Source organism: Thalia democratica, chromosome 1, assembly GCF_965202585.1.
Source record: "Thalia democratica chromosome 1, ktThaDemo2.hap1.1, whole genome shotgun sequence".
NCBI classification, from domain to species: domain Eukaryota; kingdom Metazoa; phylum Chordata; class Thaliacea; order Salpida; family Salpidae; genus Thalia; species Thalia democratica.
In genome coordinates this window covers 84,325,927-84,346,132 of record NC_139165.1, presented here as the reverse complement: position 1 = coordinate 84,346,132, position 20,206 = coordinate 84,325,927, and the positions used below count along the sequence as shown (strand labels likewise).

General features: G+C 26.9%; 2 protein-coding genes and 2 long non-coding RNA genes across 4 annotated transcripts; all 4 read right to left on the bottom strand.

Moving 5' to 3' along the window:
* Positions 1-7,389: 7,389 nt before the first annotated feature.
* LOC145846506 (uncharacterized) lies at positions 7,390-9,723 on the bottom strand. Its single transcript, XR_014370800.1, has 8 exons — positions 9,665-9,723; positions 9,347-9,405; positions 9,107-9,208; positions 8,662-8,736; positions 8,363-8,415; positions 8,107-8,174; positions 7,674-7,730; positions 7,390-7,422 (listed from the first exon to the last, which is right to left on the bottom strand). It is a non-coding gene; the product is annotated as an uncharacterized LOC145846506 (long non-coding RNA).
* Positions 9,724-10,108: 385 nt separating this feature from the next.
* On the bottom strand, positions 10,109-11,363 carry LOC145846517 (uncharacterized). The gene is made up of 4 exons (XR_014370811.1): positions 11,312-11,363; positions 11,056-11,123; positions 10,633-10,693; positions 10,109-10,164 (listed from the first exon to the last, which is right to left on the bottom strand). It is a non-coding gene; the product is annotated as an uncharacterized LOC145846517 (long non-coding RNA).
* A 1,783-nt stretch (positions 11,364-13,146) lies between these two features.
* Positions 13,147-15,833, bottom strand: LOC145840441 (nucleolar complex protein 2 homolog). Its single transcript, XM_082947707.1, has 2 exons — positions 15,660-15,833; positions 13,147-15,004 (listed from the first exon to the last, which is right to left on the bottom strand). Exons 1-2 carry the CDS (start codon positions 15,831-15,833, stop codon positions 13,202-13,204), a joined length of 1,977 nt encoding a protein of 658 aa, XP_082803833.1. The 3' UTR covers positions 13,147-13,201.
* Positions 15,834-16,697: 864 nt separating this feature from the next.
* On the bottom strand, positions 16,698-18,663 carry LOC145830117 (uncharacterized). Its single transcript, XM_082938007.1, has one exon. It carries the CDS (start codon positions 18,652-18,654, stop codon positions 16,831-16,833), a length of 1,824 nt encoding a protein of 607 aa, XP_082794133.1. The 5' UTR covers positions 18,655-18,663; the 3' UTR covers positions 16,698-16,830.
* Positions 18,664-20,206: the final 1,543 nt, after the last annotated feature.

Genomic DNA, 20,206 nt, shown 5'->3' with positions numbered 1-20,206 from the left:
TAAATCTTTGCTTAAAACTAGGTTAAAAGTTGTTTAATAACGAATGCTTGGAAATATAAAACTTAAGTTTGTTAAAAACAACATTTTGTTTAGTTTTTGCAGATAAATTTTAAAACTTTCCTAAGGAGTTTTTACAGTTGATAAAGTACTTTTGTAAACAAAATATTGATTCGATTAAAAACTTCTTTTTGAAATTATCTGAATTTTTTTTTGTTTTAATTTTATCCGAACTTGTGTATTAAACAACAAACTTTAGAATTTTTTTTATAATACAGGGAAATCAAAAAAAACTTAACCCTTCTGTAATAACACTTAAATTTACTTTAAGTATTTTGAAATAAAATTATAAACTGAAGTTAGATACAAAAAGTCCAACATATTTGTAACCGTGATTATCTTATTTTTTGAATATAAGGATTTAAAAATATTTTAAATGACCTTTATGTTAATTTATTTTATCTTTGTATCAGTGTTTAAAATAAAAATACAAAATATAACTAGTAAAACTTAAAAAAAAAAAAGAGTTTTAATATTATTTTGTTATTTTATATTGTTTACCTAAATTGTATCTTAGTTTTAAGTTTTTTATTAGTAACTAAAATTTAGTCAACGTTTGTTCGCATTGGTCGTTTTTTAAAGATCTTTATTATATTATTTTGATGTACTGCTTTTTATTATTTTCAAAAACTTAAATTACATCAATTGATTTTAAAAAATACTCAGATAAACCAGATCCTTAAAACTTATCTATAAATAGCTTAATTCTAACAGATGAAATTTTTTTACTCTGTACATTTTTACTTTTTTAAACTTAGGTTTACTTTAGGTTTTAATAAAAATTAATTCCGTTTACATACAAAGAAAAGCTAGATTACAGAAGGCTGGAATAGTTTATGATAATATTTTTCATAATTATTCGTCATAACTAAAAAGTATTACTCAACTTACTGAAATATAAAGAGCCTATTGTGCAGTTTACTGTTTTATTTTACTTGAAAAGGTCGCATTACTTGCCACCAAAACCTGGTTGTAAATAAAAATTTTTATTTGAACATGTTTATTTTTATTTATGACACTATTTTACTAAAAAGTTTTAGTTTACTTTAAAATAGGCAATTTGCACAAAAAAGTATGAAAATAATAACTTTTTCTAAGTTTTAGGTTTTAAAATTTAACTTTTAGTACAAAAAGAAACGTTAAAAGGTTTAGGTTTAAAAGATATCAGTAATATTTTAAATAGTAAAACTACAACACATGCTGCTTAATTTATTACATTTAGTTAAAGTTTATTTTAGTTTTTAGTAAAACGATTGTTTTTTAGATAAAATCTGACTAAAACTTTAAAAGCTGTAAAAATTGGTAGCAATACAGTTTGTTTAAAAACATCTAACTTATTTTAGGAAAACAAAACATAATATTTAGTCATACGTATAGTAAAATGATAAAGTTGTCTCTTACAAAAACTTAAAAAATTCCTTTAAAAATATTTTTTGAAGCATACGTTACTATTGGACTCTACAATCAAAGATAGTGCTTCATTTCAGAATCAAATTTGCGGCCAGCTTGATCTTGTAAGTAAAACAAAATCGATCTAAATGAAAAACTTCTCTATATATAACTGTTCCTTAATTAACACTTTGACATTCAACTTCTTATAACTGAACCCATAAAGACTTAAATGCAAAAATCGTTGTATTTGCAACTAATTATGATTCATGGCAACTATGTTAGAGCACATAGATAATTAGAAATTCTAATGCGTGTAGTTACGAGATATTTACCTAAAAATTTCTTTGTGTACTTAACATTTTTCTCGGCTTTTATATACAAAAGTTTAGAATTTTTTATAAATTAAGATAAAAGGTAAAAAGCACCAATACAGGTTTTACTTTCTCTTGACACCATTTATGAAAAATAATTTCAAAATTTACAGAGGTTTTTTTTAAGTTAAAATGTTGAAAAAGTTATTGTTTAACTGTCTTTTATAAACAACTATGTACCTTTTTCTAAAGATCTTTGTTACAATTGTATAATTTTACTTATTTTAGTTACTCTTAGAAGTATGGTGAACTTGAAATAAAAAAAGTTGTCAAAAACTTTTTTTTTTCAACTAAGCATTTCAACTTTATGGTTTAAGATGTCAATGTGTATTTATGTATGAAGTAAATATAAACACTTTAATAAACTTAATTACGCTGGTGTATACTTCTGATTAAAAGTTTAACTTAACTAAATCATAAATTAAGTATGACGTTTGAGTTTGATACTTATGTCGAAAATTTAGAAAACCATACTAAATTGATAATTTTGAGGTTTAGAAAAAGATAGGATTAGAAGTTTGTTGCAGTTTGCTAAGATTCATACTTTTTGAAAAACCTTAGTAACATTGTTAGTAACTTGCATCACTTTGTGAACTTTAACTTTTTAAAGACTAACAATAAAACAGTGTTAAAAACTTGACTCATACTGACTACTTAATTAAGTTTTGTATAGTACACACATCAAAAACATTGTAAATGATTCTATTATTTTTTGTCAGTGGTAGTGAGTAAATTTATAAATATCTTCACGTTTTAGTTTTATTCATTCCAAATTAAAAAATTATTATTAGTACTAGTTGTTTTTATAACAGATTTGTATAAAACTTTAAAAATGATCTTTTTTTAAAGTATTATGCAAAGTTTTAAAAATGAGATGTAAAAATAAAGCAGTAACTGAAAGATTATATTTTTCAAGATATAGAAAATATTTTTTTCACTTTTTTATTGCAGCAGATTACACATGTTATGCAATAAAACATATCAAAGATTAAATTTATAATTTAGAGATTACTTATAAAACATCCAATCTAATAAAAAAATTCACATATACATTTTTTATCAGTTGTAGAAATACTTAATTCACAAAATGCTTTTCTGTCTGCTGTATAAAAACTTAAATATCATGATATTTTAAAATAAAAACTAATAATAATACTTTTTAAGTATAAGAAAACTTTCAATTCTGAACGGTTAATGGCAGTAAAGACAAAATTAATAAGATAAAAAAGAGATTGACGCTCAAGACATATTTTAACGACTTTTCGGTTGTGGAAATTTAGTTGACAAAGTTTTGTTATAATTCAAACTAGGGTTCAATAAATTGAAGATTGCCAAAAAAAAATTGCAATCTGCGACGTGCTTGTTTGGTAAATAGAACTAATGTATTAGAAGTAACTTTAAGCTTGTTTTCAACAAAAGTCACTGATTTTATTTTCGCTATTGAGTAAAATGCTGCGTAGTTTATGTGAATTTTACTTTAAAGTTTAATGTAAATAGTTTTTTTTAAGTCATAAGTAGGTTTTTCAACGTGTAACTGTCGTCAGTATATTTCTCGTAAAATGCTGCCAAGCTCTAATCTAACATTCAAAATATGCAAAAGTATAGTTAGAAAAAAAATTAAGTAGCATTAACATTAATTTAACGTTTTAATATGCGCTGATAAGATCTCTCTATTTGGAATTTTTTTTGCATACAAATATTTGATAACTAAAACATGCTAAGTAGTATGGTCCTAATGTGTTTTTTCTCTATCAGACTCTAACAGTACGAACAATAGTAGAATAATTCTGCTTATTTTGAATAATTTTATACAGATCTAAAAAAGTTTAACGGTTTCAAGAAAAATAAACCGAAATGATATTATTTAAACCAATTGTAAATAGACATTTCTTTTTTTGAAATTAGTCGGCTGCTTTCTATGATAAACAATCCAATTTATTGAAAAAAAATCGGTTCTTTATCAGGGTTGTCACAGATCGAGCTGAAAAAATTCCTGACTTCTCTAAATCAAATTCTGGATTAAAAAGTATTCGAAATACATAGCCATCTACCTGAAAGTTTTGAATGTTTATGTAATGGTAAATGTGTATTGAAATAAAATTTAAAAAAATTTGAAAATTTTAATATAAGAAGACATCAAAATACTTTTTATTTCTTATACATAAATTGGATCACAAGACATTTCAAATGTTTAAGGGATCATATCTCAAAAAGTATCATATATCTTGAAAATAAAATTTTAGGTCTATGAAAGTATGTTTCAATAAATAAAATTAGTAATATATAAAAACTATGCTAGCCATATCTCAAAAAAATGCTTAAATTTTTAGAAAATGAAGAACTTTCATGTAGGTCTGAATAACAAACAGGTGATGTCAAAACAATGTTGTTTTTTGATAAATAATATTAGACGAAAATAACATTAATTTAGAATTATAATAAAATGAATTTCTGAATTTTTTATAGTTGTGAACCCGTTAACTGATTTTTTTCAGTAAGTATCACATGGCCCGCTTAATGCTTATTTCTAAGCTATATTATCAGAACCAGAAAGCTTAATTTTCTTGAAAATTTATTCAAACAAATTAAAATAAACGTTTATTGGGTTTTAGCAACTTCTATCACCAGTTAAATTTAACTAACCCGTTTAAATGCTGTGATAATATTGGCAACAAATTACCAACAAAATAAAAAAAAACAAATTATATCTAGTTTAATGACTAAACAAAGAATATAATTAAACATAAATTATATTAAAAGCACATTTAGCTTTCTGGTTCTTATATTATAGCTCAGTAATCAGCATACCGCGGACCAGATGTAATTTTTATAACTAACAAGATACTTTCTTCAAAAATTGCCCTAATTTTGAATACGCAAATCTTACATTAGGAGTTGGCAACGTGCGGTCTGCTATGACCTACAAAGGATTTAAAACATTCATACCAGACACGATTGTGAGCATAGCTATGTTCATGTCTTATTATAGACAAACTAAATAATAAATTTATATTAGTTAACAAAGAATTTAGCAATAGTATTAGTGTAAAAATTTAAAGCATGGTAGAAGCTTAATCTTAAATTTAGATTTATTAAGCCAGTGCTTCTGAACCTATTTCTAGTGGCGGAACCCTTTTCCAAAGTTCAACTTTTCTGCGGAACCCCTAATTTTACATAAAATGTCTAATTAAATAAATGTTCTTTTTTAGGCTTCAAAAGGCTTCGCGGAACCCCTGAGAGGCGTCGCGGAACCCCATTTCAGAAGCACTGTATTAAGATATAAAACAAACAGTTTGATTGTGTAAATAGTAAGGGTAATAATAATTTAATATCTTTTAAACTGTAATTTAAACTTAAGCGTATAACTTTTCTTGAAAAAAAAAATATTACAACAATTATTTTTCAAATTAAATGAGTTAAACATTTAAATAAATTTGGGGATTACAACCAAAAAAACTTTTAAGTTGTTACTGAATTAAAAATCTTAAAATATAACATTATTTTGAAAGGACAAACTATAAAAAATGTAACATACAAATAACTCGTAGTTTTCAGATTTTTAAATTTCAACTTACTTTTAACAAAAAATGTGTGGAACACAAGTAGTATTAAAACACTTTTTATAGTTCTTATAACTTATGTAAATTTTAACTAAGTAAGCTAATTTACATTATAAAAGTAACAGTTACTTCCACAAATCTAAAAACTAAACTGTATTAAGATTGTTTGTTGAAATTTTAAGAATAACAGCAAGAAATTAGGAGGTTTAAAAATACACAGTAATATCTAAACTATTTTGACATAGTATATAAACCAAGTAATTATATGTAAATAAAAAATATTTTCAATCAAGAAGATTCAAACAACAACAACAACAAAAATTATGCACGTTAAATTTCAAATAAATCAGAAACATCGAATTGTTGGTTTTTAAAATTCAGTAGTTCGACAAGATACCTTCATCAAAATCTGCAAAAAAAAATATATAAAATCTGTTTGTTTTGTATAAAACAATACTTGATTATAAAAAATATGATTAAATAGTTATAATAGCCAGTTTCAAGTCTTAAAAAAAAATTATTAGTTTTAGAAAAAGAAAAGTATTGTTTAAGATTTTTTTTAATCTGGTACACTCTAAGTGGTTTATACTGATAAAACTGTTACAATAAATGTTTTTTGTAATTGTTATAACGGAACGTTGTATGTAGCTTATACTCGAAATGTTCTTTAAACAACAATTTACTGTTTAAACTTTAACAAGATTATGAGGTTCCAATGAAAAACTAAAAATTAGCTAGCTTCAAGAGTATAGAACAGTAAACTAAAAAAGTATATAGAGAAAAAAGATGAATTAACTTAAGGAGATAATTTACACAATTTAGTTTAACTCAAATACAAACAAGTATAAAGTTTGCAGAAAAAGATAAAACTCAAGCACTATTATTTGATTTATCAAATAACCATCTTATATTAATAAATAAATAAACTTAAAGGTCAGCAATATTTTATATATTAAAATATTAATAATTTTATTCAGAAATACTAAAAAATATTAGATTTAATGCAGTGTTTTTACAAAATACTAAAACAAAAAAAGTATTTAAACTTAAAATAAAAACAACAAAATCAAGATTAATTTCAACAACTATTAACAACAAATATGTTGAAACAGATTTTAAAGTTGTAACTTTAAATAAGTCTTGGTAAAATTAGTTTAAAATAAAAAAGTTAAACTTTAGCTTTTTCAATGTAAAATTTAGTTTTAATACGCTTAGTCTTGTATGACCATTTAAATAAGAAAAAGTTAAAAAAGATGAGGAGATTTTTAATAAAACTAACTTTTTAAAGTTAATGACAAATCAAACTATCTTACAAATCTAATGAAAAGAAGTTTCTGCTGTTACCAATTATGTACCTCTGATAATGGTCTGGACAAATGACTTGCACTACTAAAGCTCTGTTAAAAAACTTGTGTTTATTTATTTGAGACTTTAAAAGATAAAAATTAAAGTATTGAATTTACTATCATAACTTGTTTCTAAAACATTTTTATTCCAATGATAAACAGTTGTCAAAATTATAATTTAAATGTTAATATTTATTTGATGTTAGAAATCATCCAATCATCTTTTGAACATTTCTTTAATCAAATATATTGATGTATTCAAAATATTACAATGTTTTGTAGAATTTTAACAGAACATCAAGATTTTTTGAACTTAATTTTGACAACTTACATTGAAATAGTTCAGATTCGCCTTTTTATTATAATCATTTAATAAATATTTTAAACACTTACACAATAAACAAAAAAAAAAAAGATTTTACCTGTACTCACACTCCATGTTTAAACCGCATAAGGCTACCTTGTTACAGTGGCATATCTGTAAAATGAGAATAAATAAATATAGTTTTAAACTTGGGATGAAAAATTAAAACATATGTTTAGTAAGTAAACAATGATACTGTTTTCACAAAAATATCAAAAAAAAAAGAAATCACTTAAAACAGTCATATAGATAGTTTTAAAAACATTTAAAATAAACAACTATTACACCTGCATGTAATACTTGTCATCTTGAAGTTAAAAACCATGTCCACTCTGTATTAAATATTAGTTTGTAATATTTTACTATAACAATTTTTTTATCCTTTTTTTTTAAATAAAATCAGCTCAAGTGTAGTGGAATTCATTGTTAGCATTTATGCTTTGTAAATCAAAAAAAAAAAGATAAAAAACAATTAAGTTAAGTCTTAAAAACTTTTAATTTTAGTACAAAGCTACTAACTCAATCAAACATTTTTACATCATTTTTTTATTAATATTATTTTATAAAAATATTTAAAACTTACAAAATATTTAGTTTAGTGTTGCTTAGTTGTGATAATTCCAAATCTCATCAGGAAATTCTGTTTAGTTTTTTTTTTTGTTTTCTTTCTTTGTAATTAAAAACCATAAAATTAAGTATTTAGTATATTGTCATAATTAAAAAAAAAAAAAACATTTTTACTCCAATGATAAACAATTGTCAAAATTTTAATTTAAGTATTAATGTTTATTTGATGTTAGAAACTATTCAATTATCTTCAGAACATTTCATTAATCAAATATGTTTATGTATTCAAAATTTTACAATGTTTTGTAGCATTTTAAACATAACATCAAGATTTTTTGAATTTAACTTTGACAATTTACATTGAAATATTTCAGATTCGCCTTTTTATTATAATCATTTAATTAACTTTATATTAGTCTATGCAAATACTAAAATCATGTATTTTATACCTTTCACAATAGATGTTGAAAACTTAGCCAGGTCAAGTTTGATTCATCAAATGTTTCAAATTTTAATCCTAAAAATTATAATAAATATACTATTACATAGGATATTAAAAGTTAAATTAAAAACACATATACAAAGCTAAAAATGTCAGTTTTCCTAAAAATATTGAAAATAAACCATAAAATTTTTTCATGAAAAGTAGTCTAATATTTTAACTCAGTACATAAATTTCATTTAATCAACTATGTAAGAAACAACCTTCAAATAATTCTGCAGATAACTTGTCAACTAGAAGTTAAAAGGTGTCCACTCTGTTAAAATTATTAGTTTATAATAAATTTTTTCAACTGTTGGTTTATTTTAACTTTTCAAATAAAATCAGCTCAAGTGTAGTGAGAATTCATTGTTAGTGTTTATGCTTTGTTAATCAAAATAAATATTTAAACTAAAAGTTAAAAAAATTAAAATTTAAAACAAAGCTACTAACTCAATGAAACATTTTACATCATGTTTTTTTCCTTCTTACTTTTTTATAAAAACTATTAATTTAAACTAACAAAGTTATATATTCGTGCTGCTTATTGTGAGTTGTATTGAGCTAAATTGATATCTCCAAATTACATGATAAAGATCTGTTAAAATATCTAAGTTGGTTCTAAGGTAATTTAAATTCTCAAAAATAAATAAAATGTTTATTATCATAATTTCTATTCAAAACATTTTTATTTCAATGATAAACAGTTGTCAAAATTGTAATTTAAATATAAATGTTTATTTGATGTTAGAAATTTTCAATTATCTTTTGAATATTTCTTTAATCAAACATAATACTGTATTCAAAATTTTACAATGTTTGGTAGCATTTTAAACAAAACATCAAGATTTTTTGAATTTACTTTTGACAATTTACATTGAAATAATTCAGATTCGCCTTTTTATTATAATCATTTAATAAATATTTGAGTTGTTGAAATAATTAAATAAAAATAACTATTTTGTTACCTATAAATTTTTGATGTAGAAACCCTCACATCAAATTCTCAACAGTCAAGATTGTTTGATGTAATTTTTTTCAATCAACATAAGACTACTTTGTCATAGTTCCTGTCAAATAACAATAATTATAGAAATTAAAAATGTACAGTTTTTAAACAAATGTGAAACTAACTGTAAGATTTATTTATTAATAACAATTATATGTTTAACTTTAACATGTACATTTTAACTGAACAACTGTATTACCTGCATATCATGCTTCAGTCCAGAGAAATTGTTAACTTGAAATCGAAAGTATTTCTACTCTGTATTTAAAAAATGGTTTATAATAACTTACTATGACAATAAACACTTTTTTGTTAAAAAAAATCAGCTCAAGTTTAGTGAGAATAATTGTTAGTATTTCTGCTTTGTAACCGATAAAAACTAATCAAAAACATTTAAGCTATTATTTAAAAAAAATAAGTACTTGAACAAAGCTACCAATATTTCTACTCAATGAAATATTTTTGCATCATTTTTTTCCTTAATACTTTTTTGTATTACATATTAATTTAAACTAACCAAGTTATAATTCATGCTGCTTAATGTGAGTTGTATTGAGCTTAATTGATATCTCCAAGTTTCATGAGGAAGATCTGCTAAAATATCGGAGTTGGTTCTATGGAAATTTATATCCTCAAAAACAAATAAAAAGTTTATTATCATAATTAGTTTTCAAAACATTTCTATTTCAATGATAAACAACTGTCAAAATCGTAATTTAAATACAAATGTTTATTTGATGTTAGATATTATTCAATTATCTTTTTGATTATATCATTAATCAAATATTTTGCTGTATTCAAAATATTACAATGTTTTGAACAACTTCAACAAAACATCAAGATTTTTTGAACTTAATTTTGACAATTTAACTTGAAATAGTTCAGATTCGCCTTTTTATTATAATCATTTAATAAACATTTTAAACACTTACACAATAAACAAAAACAAAAATGATTTTACCTGTACTCGAACTCCATGTTTAAACCGAATAAGGCTACTTTGTAACAGTGGCATATCTGTAAAATGAGAATAAACAAATATAGTTTTAACTTTTGGATGAAAAATGAAAACATATGTTTAGTGAGAAAACAATGATACTGTTTTCACAAAACTATCAAAAAAAGAAATCACTTAAAACAGTCATATAAATAGTTTTAAAAACATTTAAAATAAACAACTATTATACCTGCATGTAATACTTGTCATCTTGAAGTTGAAAATATGTTCACTTTGTATTAAAATATTAGTTTATAACAACTTACTAAAACAATCTTTTTTATTATTTTAAAAAATAAAATCAGCTCAAGTGTAGTGAAATTCATTGTTAGCATTTATGCTTCGTTAATTAAAAAATAACAAAAATAAAAAACAACTAAGTTAAAAGTTAAAAACTTTTAAATTTAGTACAAAGCTACTAACTCAATGAAACATTTTTACATCATTTTTTATTAATTATTTTTTTTATAAAAATATTTAAAACTTACAAAATATTTAGTTTAGTGTTGCTTGCTTAGTTGTGATAATTCCAAATCTCATCAGGAAATTCTGTATAGTTTTTTTTTGTTTTCTTTCTTTGTAATTAAAAGCCATGAAATTAAGTATTTAGTATATTATCATAAATAAAAAAAAAACATTTTTACTCCAATGATAAACAATTGTCAAAATTTTAATTTAAGTATTAATGTTTATTTGATGTTAGAAACCATCCAATCATCTTTTGAATATTTCTTTAATCAAATATTTTTATGTATTCAAAATTTTACAGTAGCATTTTAAAAAGAACATCAAAATTTTTTGAACTTACTTTTGACAATTTACATTAAAATATTTCAGATTTGCCTTTTTATTATAATCTTTAATTAACTTTATATTAGCCTATGCAAATACTAAAATCATGTATTTTATACCTTTCACAATAGATGTTGAAAACTTAGCCAGGTCGAGTTTGATTCATTAAGTGCTTCAATTTTTAATCCTAAATATTATAATAAATATACTATTACATAGGATATTAAAAGTTAAATTAAAAACACATATACAAAGTTAAAAATGTCAGTTTTCCTAAAAATATCGAAAAAAAACCTTTAAATTTTTTCATGAAAAGTAGTCTAATATTTTAACTCAGTACATAAATTTCATGTAATCAACTATGTAAGAAACAACCTTCAAATAATTCTGCAGATAACTTGTCAACTAGAAGTTAAAAGGTGTCCACTCTGTTCAAATTATTAGTTTATAATATATTCTTTTCAACTGTTGGTTTATTTTAACTTTTCAAATAAAATCAGCTCAAGTGTAGTGAGAATTCATTGTTAGTGTTTATGCTTTGTTAATCAAAAAAAAAATATTTAAACTAAAAGTTAAAAACATTAAAATTTAAAACATAGCTACTAACTCAATGAAACATTTTACATCATGTTTTTTCCTTCTTACTTTTTTATTATAAATATTAATTTAAACTAACAAAGTTATATATTCATGCTGCTTATTGTGAGTTGTATTGAGCTAAATTCATATCTCCAAATTTCATGATAAAGATCTGTTAAAATATCTGTGTTGGTTCTACGAAAATTTATATTGACAAAAATAAAAAATATAAGTTTATTATCATAATTTGTTTTTGAAACATTTTTATTCCAATGATAAACAATTGTCAAAATTATAAATTAAACATTAATGTTTATTTGATGTTAGAAACCATCCAATCATCTTTTGAATATTTCTTTAATCACATATATTGATGTACTCAAAATATTACAATGTTTTGTAACTACTTAAACAAAACATCAAGATTTTTTGAACTAAGTTTTGACAATTTACATTGAAATAATTCAGATTCGCCTTTTTATCATAATCATGTAATAAATATTTTTAAATGAACACTGTGAATATTAATTCAAGATAAAATTTTATTACCTGTTTAAAACTGATGTGTAGATGCTCAGTTGGGTCAAACTTTGATTCATTGAAATTCAAGTTGATTTGTTTCCTAGAACAAATTAATATTTTTAATATTTAAAGTTTAAAAATAGTTTTAATTCCAACATAAAATAAATAAGAAACTGGACATATATATATAATGTAATGGAGCTAATTAAGCTCCTCAAAAATAAACATTTTATTTTTTATAAAACACTATGACCAAGAATCTAATACACTAAACAAAGAAGCCTTTTTAAAGTGAGTATATATATTTCTTTTTTTTGAGAAATTTCTAAGAGCAGTGAGAAAGTATTTTAAGTGTGGGTACATTTTACTTAATATTTCAATAAGAAGTTAAATTTAGTTTTAATTCATTGTATTGATTTTTTACTTTATTTAAGTACAAAAAGAAGTATCTTATTACTAGATAAATTAGTATACACTTTTTAATACTAAAAAAAATTATTCTGCAACTGTAAATTTTATTTGTTTCTAATGTATTGAATTTAAGTATTAAAATTAATATGTTTACTGACTGTAACTACACTCTTGATATTTATATTTAATTGAAATATTAAACACTTTACCTTTATTGATATTCCACAGAAATTGACAACCAATACAAACTAATGTTGGAAGTATATTCATTCTACACGATCGAAACTTGCTGTAAATATTAGCTAGTCTCGCAGCAGATGAAAGTCGAGGCTTTGAATGTGATGACTTTTGCTTTTTTTTCTTTGATCATGAAGTGTTCATTTTTAAATTATACTACCATACAACTTTAAAACATTTATTAAAACTAATTTATATTAAATTACTATAACATAAATAACTTTATAAAATTTCCTAATAGTGGAAGTAAGCTAAAATATTAAAATAATAAAATCATTGTAAAATAATAAAATCATTGTAAAATACTTTTCAAGTTTTAGTTTCAAATAAATGTGTAAAACCTTAATTTAGGTAAATCAAGTTTTATTCTAAAACTGTTATAAAATATTCAAAATTTGTTTTACAACAATACATTGTTTCTACATTATATTTCATACTATATAACTATAAAAATTGTCCTATACATAAGTTAATAGCTGTCACAAATAAAAACATCAAGAGTCATTCTGTTCTAATTTATACTTTTAACTTTTTAGCTGAAGTCAAATCTGTCTTGCTACCACTTTTATTCTTCTTTGCCTTCTTGTTCTTTTTTACTTTTTCAAGGTCAACAACACAACTCTTCATGGCCTCTACAAAGCCCAATTCAAAATTCCCAGCTTCATCCTCGTCATTATCCAGCATCTCAACCAACAGGTTCTTCTTCCCTGCTTTACTTTTAACCACCATGTTGCAGTATCTACTAAGGGGAGTCCCCTCATTTTGCATGTCCTGCTCCCACATCCTCACCCCGTCCTGATCGGTCACCCGGAACGTGACTTTAGACCTCTCCTCGGTGACGAACTTTATCTGCTCCTTCACTTTTTCGACAAGCTTGCTGACAATTTTGCAGTGCTGGGGCACGTGGCACTCTTGCGCGAAACTTTCAAGCCTCACCACCACGGGGTTGGCCATTTCCGGGAAGGCAATGGAGTAGTGGTTGGCGTTGAGCCACAGCAGCAAAAGTTCCAAAGCCTCCTTCAGTATCTCCAGCTTGCATGACTTGTTGCCCGTCTGCGCTTGGGTGAGCTTCAAAGAGCACTTGATGTTGATCTGCTCGTTTGATTTATCAGAACTGCTGTCTTCGTACTTGAAAGAGTTGAGGTTCAACGGGTGGAGTATGAAGCATGGCAGGGGCATGTAGGCTTTCGTCTCCTCTGACATTTTGATCAGGCTCCTCAGTACGTGAAACCTCAGCGGGTAGTACTTGGAGTTGGCGACCAAGTTGACCGTGTGCTTGCAAACCTCGAACAGGGGATGCCTCAGCGGTTTCAACTTTGGATGCCGGCACAGGAAGGAGCTGGAGAGCACTTTGCACCACAGATCGATGCAGGTGACGAACTGCCAGTTGTACACCTTCTTCCTCGTCTCCTTGCACTTGTCCTCGTTGGCCACGCTGTAGTCTTGAGCTAACTTCTTGATGCAGGTGAAGCCAAAGTTGTAGGTTTTTTCCACGTCAATTTCGCACAGCCTGGCAAAGCTTGCCTTCATGAACTCAACTTGATCATGGACTTTTTGGGGTCCTGATTTCATTACAGTGACTATACTGTAGTAGCACTCTTTCATTACCCGCTCAGTTAAAGTCTTTTTGTTGGTCCTGACCAACTTGTTCAAGCAGTTGAAGGCAGCCACTTTCACATCTGGTGATGTTTTAGTTGAGCTCCAAATGCCGACTAGGTTGACTATCAGCTGGTCTCTGGATTTGTGCAGGCTGGAAAAGTAAGGGAGGAAGTTTTGGGTGGTGTAAGACAGCATGCTGCAGGTCAAAGACTGCAGACTTATTGCAACTTTCAAAACGTCTTCCAAAAACAGCAGAATGTGTTCCTTCACTTGGGGCCAGTGGCAGCTTGATGACGGGGGCTGATAGTTCTTTTGCTTGTTCTTCTTGCCTTTTGAGGCCGGTTGAAGCAGCTTCTCCAACGCTTTTGGCATGCTTTTCATCACAGATTTCATGGTCTGGTCAACCAAGTCTTCGTCTAATTTGTACTTGTAAAGTGCTTTTGTTTCGGAATTGAATGTAACGCAAGAGTGGAAGACTGAGATTAAATTGTTGACTGCTTCAACTGTTATCTCTTTGCCATCATCTGTTTGCCTTGTAACATCTTCCAAATTTTCTTTGGTAAGCTGGACTTGTTCTGATTTGCTTTCCACTGCACACAAGTCACTGTTACTGTCCGATGTGGCTTTGAAGTTTGAACTGAACTCGTTCAAATCCATTTCACCATCTGAGGATAAGTCACTGGAATATCCTGCGTCTGTAGTGCTGCTATTCATAATTATCTAATTAATTGCTGCAAATTGTTGCAAGTTGTTTTGAAAAGTTTAATGATTTGAAAATAGAAATATTTTTGATCAGCAAATTAAATTGTTAAATAGCTAAAAACTAATTTTACCTTAATTTACACAAAGTAAAGGATTCAAAAATTTTTAATCAATGAAGAAATTTAAAAAGTACTTTATAATTCAGTTAAATATACTTAAATCAGAAGATACAGATCATTCAAAATTGTTTAAACAATAAAGAACTGAAAGAAATTTAAACAAAACTTAAGAAACTATTTAAAGCTTATGTTTAAATTTCTTTTTAATGTCTTTAAGCTCAGGGTTGCCAGTCTTTTTTGAAAAGTTTCTTCCAGTTTTCTGAATTTCTTCCAGGTTTTTAAAAGCCTATTTCTTGAGTCAATTTTTAGTTTAAAGCTAAGTTGAAGGTTAAAAACTGTGCTTTGCAGTACAACAACATTGAGAGAAGATACTGCAAAGACGCTTTAATTGTGTTATTTAATTTAAAAATTTGATGATAACAAAAAAAAATTATCTATATGGTAGAATTTGTGTGTCAAATTAAAATTTAGCAACTTAACATGTAAAATTTAAAATTCAAGTTTTTTTTCAAGATTTCTCAAATTTCAGGTTTTTTGGCAACCCTGAGAACCACCTTTCCGCAAGTGGATGTTAACGCTGGTAATGGTAAAGGGTAATGGTACCAATTTTCACAGTTGGCCTCGTTGTCACAACCAATAATCTGTGAGCCGTCATCAGGACCACCACAGGCAGGATAATGCCTGTTAGTATCAGATGTGAAGTTTGAATTAGATTCACACAAGTCCATTACCCTTTCTATGATAAGTCACTTGAGTAACCTGTGTCTGTTGTATTGTTCATAATTATTTATTTAATTTCTGAAAAATAGTTGTTTTTTTATAAAATTTTTATGTTTTATGATCTTAAATAGTATTAATTTAATTTACAAGTGTTGTAAAAACTTAAAAACTAACTTCAACTCAGTCAGTTTATACAAAATAAAGGGTGTAAAATAGAAGCTATAACTATGAAAATCAAAAAATTATTTAGTTGAGATTTAAAAGTCATAAACAATACAATGTAAAACTACAAACACTAAATCAAGTATGTAAATCAACACAAAAACTAGATTTTTTAATTCATTGAAATTTACTCAAACGTTGTGGACTTGAAAAAGTTTAAATAAAGTTTTAAGAGATCTCTAAATTTTAAAAATTTTAGCTTACCATTTAAAGGCATTTAACTAATGCAAACATTTTAGATATATATATACATATTTTAAAGTTACGGTTGTTAAATTTGTAACTTATTCCATCAAAAAATAAGTTTAGCTAATTACCAAAATGTAATAAACAGATGAAATTATATAAAACTTAAATATGCTTATGTGTATATATATATATATATGTATATATATATGTTTATATCAAAAAATTATACTATTTACAAAGCATAAAATTTATAAACATAAAGAATATTAATTTTATAAAATACAAGCTAGTTAGTCAAAAATATTTTATACATAGAACTACTTTTCATGGTAAATTTACAAAAAATTTAAGCGCTTTTAAGTAAACATGTTTTAAATAACTTTAAATTAATCAAATATACCATCAAAGAGTAGTATAAGAAAACATTAGTTCAAGTTTTTAAATGCTTTTGCTTTATTTATTGTACTTCTTAAAAACTCGGGATTTGTAACTAAAAACATAAACTAAGTAACCCATCTTTATTACAACAATATTTACAACATAGATTAAAAAAATGTCAGTTTGAACATGTTATGTTCTATCACCAACAAATGCTTAATATCTCTTCTTTTTCTTTTTGCTCTTCTTGGACTTGGTACATTCAGGGCAAAACCACTTTTCGTCATCAGCCGGGGTCTCGGTGATGTTGACGCAAGGATAGTGGTACCAATTGTCACAATTCTCCTCATTGTCACAACCAATCATCTGGGAGCCGTCGTCGGGACCCCCGCAAGCAGGGCAGTACCAGATCTTGTTTCCATCCTCATCAAACTCAATGTTCTTGTTGATGGACTTTTCTATTGTCTGGGTGGTCACTCTGGACTTTTGCTGGTAGACAGGCTCTTTTTCAACCTTGATCTTCTCAACTTTGACCTTTTCAACTTTAGTGCTCTTTGAGGAGGTGGACTTGGCCTTGTGCTTGGAGCTCTGCTTCTTGGTCTGTTTATCTTTTTTTGGAGGTGCAACCACTGGCGGAGGCACTGGTGATTTTTTGACTGGAGCAATGTTAGTAAATTTAATTTTAATTTGACGGTTTTCAAAAACCTCAGATGACTTGGACTTTTTTCTGCTTTTCTCTTTTTCTTTGTGTTTTTCACGGTTCTTCTTATCTTTTTTCTCCTTTTTCTTAACAGACTTTTCTTTAAACAAAGGAGTAGGCTCAAACTTTTCCACAACTTTCTTTGGCGTCTCTTTGATTTTGACCTTAGGTATCTTTATGGGAGGCACGTCAAATTGATCACTCATTTTTCTTTTCCTTTTATCCTTCTTGTCTTTCTTTTTCTTTTTTGGTTTTTCAAGTTTTATCACTGGCAAGCTGGCCTCAAAGTCTTCAAATTTAACTTCCTCACTGAATTTGCGCTTTGAACTCTTAGAAGTGCCTGCATAACTAGGTTGAGGCTGCAAGTCATCATCGCTGCTCAGAGTGGGTGAGTTTCTCATGTATGTGTGAGATTCATCCCTTCTCCCTGAAGACTTTTTCACAGGAGACTTTGGATACACCTCCTCGTTATCACTGTCAGCAAATCCCATTGGGCTGTCTGGCTGCTCATCAGCATATCTCTTAGGGGAATCCCCATAAACAAAACTGTCATTCAGCTCATTGCTTTCAAAGCCTTCCTGTATCAGCCTCTGCGCACTTTCAATTTGAGTCTCAATCTTCCTCTCATAGTAATCACTGCTGTCAGGGCTGAAAATGCTGTCCTTGTCAAACTTTTCCCCCACCGAAGCGCCTATGCCTTGCGAGTGGGCCCTCTTGTTGGCCTCTATCTCAATCGTCTGCTCCCTCACCCAGTCTGGTTCCCCGTCCTGGTTCTCCTGGTCACTTTGTACCACTTCTTCATGGACAGGACTTTTAACTGGGCTCATTTCATTTTGGTCAACCTCAAAGTCCATTTGTTCCGCTTCCTGGTTTGGCTCGTTCACGCTGTCCTGTCTCAGGTTTTTGCTTGTGTTTGGGTCAATCTCAGCAAGCGACTCTTCAGCGTTGTTCTCAGCCTCAAAGTGGAAGTTCTGGCTGGGCAGGTGGTCGGGAATGTGGGCTTGATCGTGAGGCTCTTCTGGGAAGTTTAGCTTGCATTTGGAGGGTGCTGGGAAGCTTGGATAGTCTTTCGGGTACATCTTTGAGTTGAGAGAGTAGCGTAAAAGTTCTTTCAAGCTCATGTTGTTGTTCTCAAGTGCGGCAGTCACATCCTCAAAAGATGTTTTGTCCCTGCCGCACAACTCTGCAAAATCTGTACTGTTGAAGGCAGTGTTTTCAATGAACTTGACGTAGGCGTCGGTGAGGATGTCCAGGCTGGCCTTCTGTATGGAGGAGAAGCCTTTCTCCCTGAGCAGCTGCACAACCAGGGAGGTGCAGAATGGTTTGTGGAACTTGTTCATTAGTTTTATATTATGTCTGTAAAAAAAAGTGTTTGTAAATCAGCAAATAAAAATGAAGCATATTAGATGTATGAAAAAATACTATGTACACAACACCATATTTACAACAAATTAGAAACTTAAAAAAAAAAAAAACTAATAATTTTTAGTATTGTTAACTTTGATAAAAACATTTTTGTAAATAAAAACATTTTTGTTTTAATACAACAAAATTAATTTTGTTGTTAAGGGTTTTAGTATAACTTCAGTTCAGCACAAACAGATCAACTTGAATGTGAGTTTTTCTACTATTATTTGTCTTATATTTTCTCTGTCAACAAATTTGACATTGTTTTTATCTAAACATATAATTTTCAAATGTACCATGTAAATACTTTTTTATTCACAACTCAGTTTCAAATACTCATATATTCAGGGTCCGTGCGCGAAATTTTTTTCATTTAGTCTGACTGAGACCAATTTAGCCTGACATTTTTTCAAAGTAAGAAAAATCCCCTTTTCTCAATTTTAAATTTTAAAATCTCATTTTAGGTATTAAGGGGTCTTTATTAGTACTATTGTAGTCTCCGTTTTCAATCAGCTTTATCTCAAAAATATTTTGAGCTTTTAAAATTTGAAAAAAGCAATTCATAGCTTTGTTGCAACTCAATAAAAAAAGACTAAATTGTGAAAAAGATGATTGACCCCTCTATGCCCTTAACATAACAAATTTAGTGATAAGTTTTAAAATAAATGTTATATCTAATCTATTACTAATGTAAAAATTTAATATATATTACTAATTATAATTGTTCAATTTTATTAAGCATTAAGTTAAAACATAATAACCAGAAGATTTATCATAAGACGATGTGCATTGTCATGTTTTATCAAAATTTAAAATGAAACGCTTACATGATTATTAAAACAAGTAAAAAGTGTTTATTATAGTATTTCGACTAATACTTAAAATTGATACATAGTTATAAATCCTAAACTCTAAATAAATACAGTTATTGTTGATGTCATATCAGATTTAAAAAGCTTACACTTATTTAAAAAAACCTTTAATTTTTTGTTCTTGTAAATAAAAATGAATTGCACCTAAAATTTGTACTCCCATAAAACTTAGTACTTATATCTTGAAGCTAAGTTTTAGTGTTGTGAACATCTCTAATAACTATAAACAAACAGTAAAATATATGAATAAACTGCTAAGAATTTTAATCTAAAAAGTATTTGGTATAAAGCCTTTAAATTAGAAATTAAAACAGTTCAACCAACTATGCTCTGAAAAACATAGCTGATGTAACCAAATTCAAACAAACAGCTTAGTTGTTGAACTAATTTGTAATGTTTGAAGTGTATTTTTTTTATGAATTTTCATAATTATGACGTATATAATCTACTCAAAACAAAATAATGAAGATTCTTAAAGCATTTATTTTTACAAATACTGACTGATTTAGTCTTTAACATTTAAATCTTTATTTAGAAATAAATTCACAACTCAAATTGATCTTAAAAAGATTTCTTAATTTTCTTAATCAAAAGTTTTTAAGCATTTGAACTG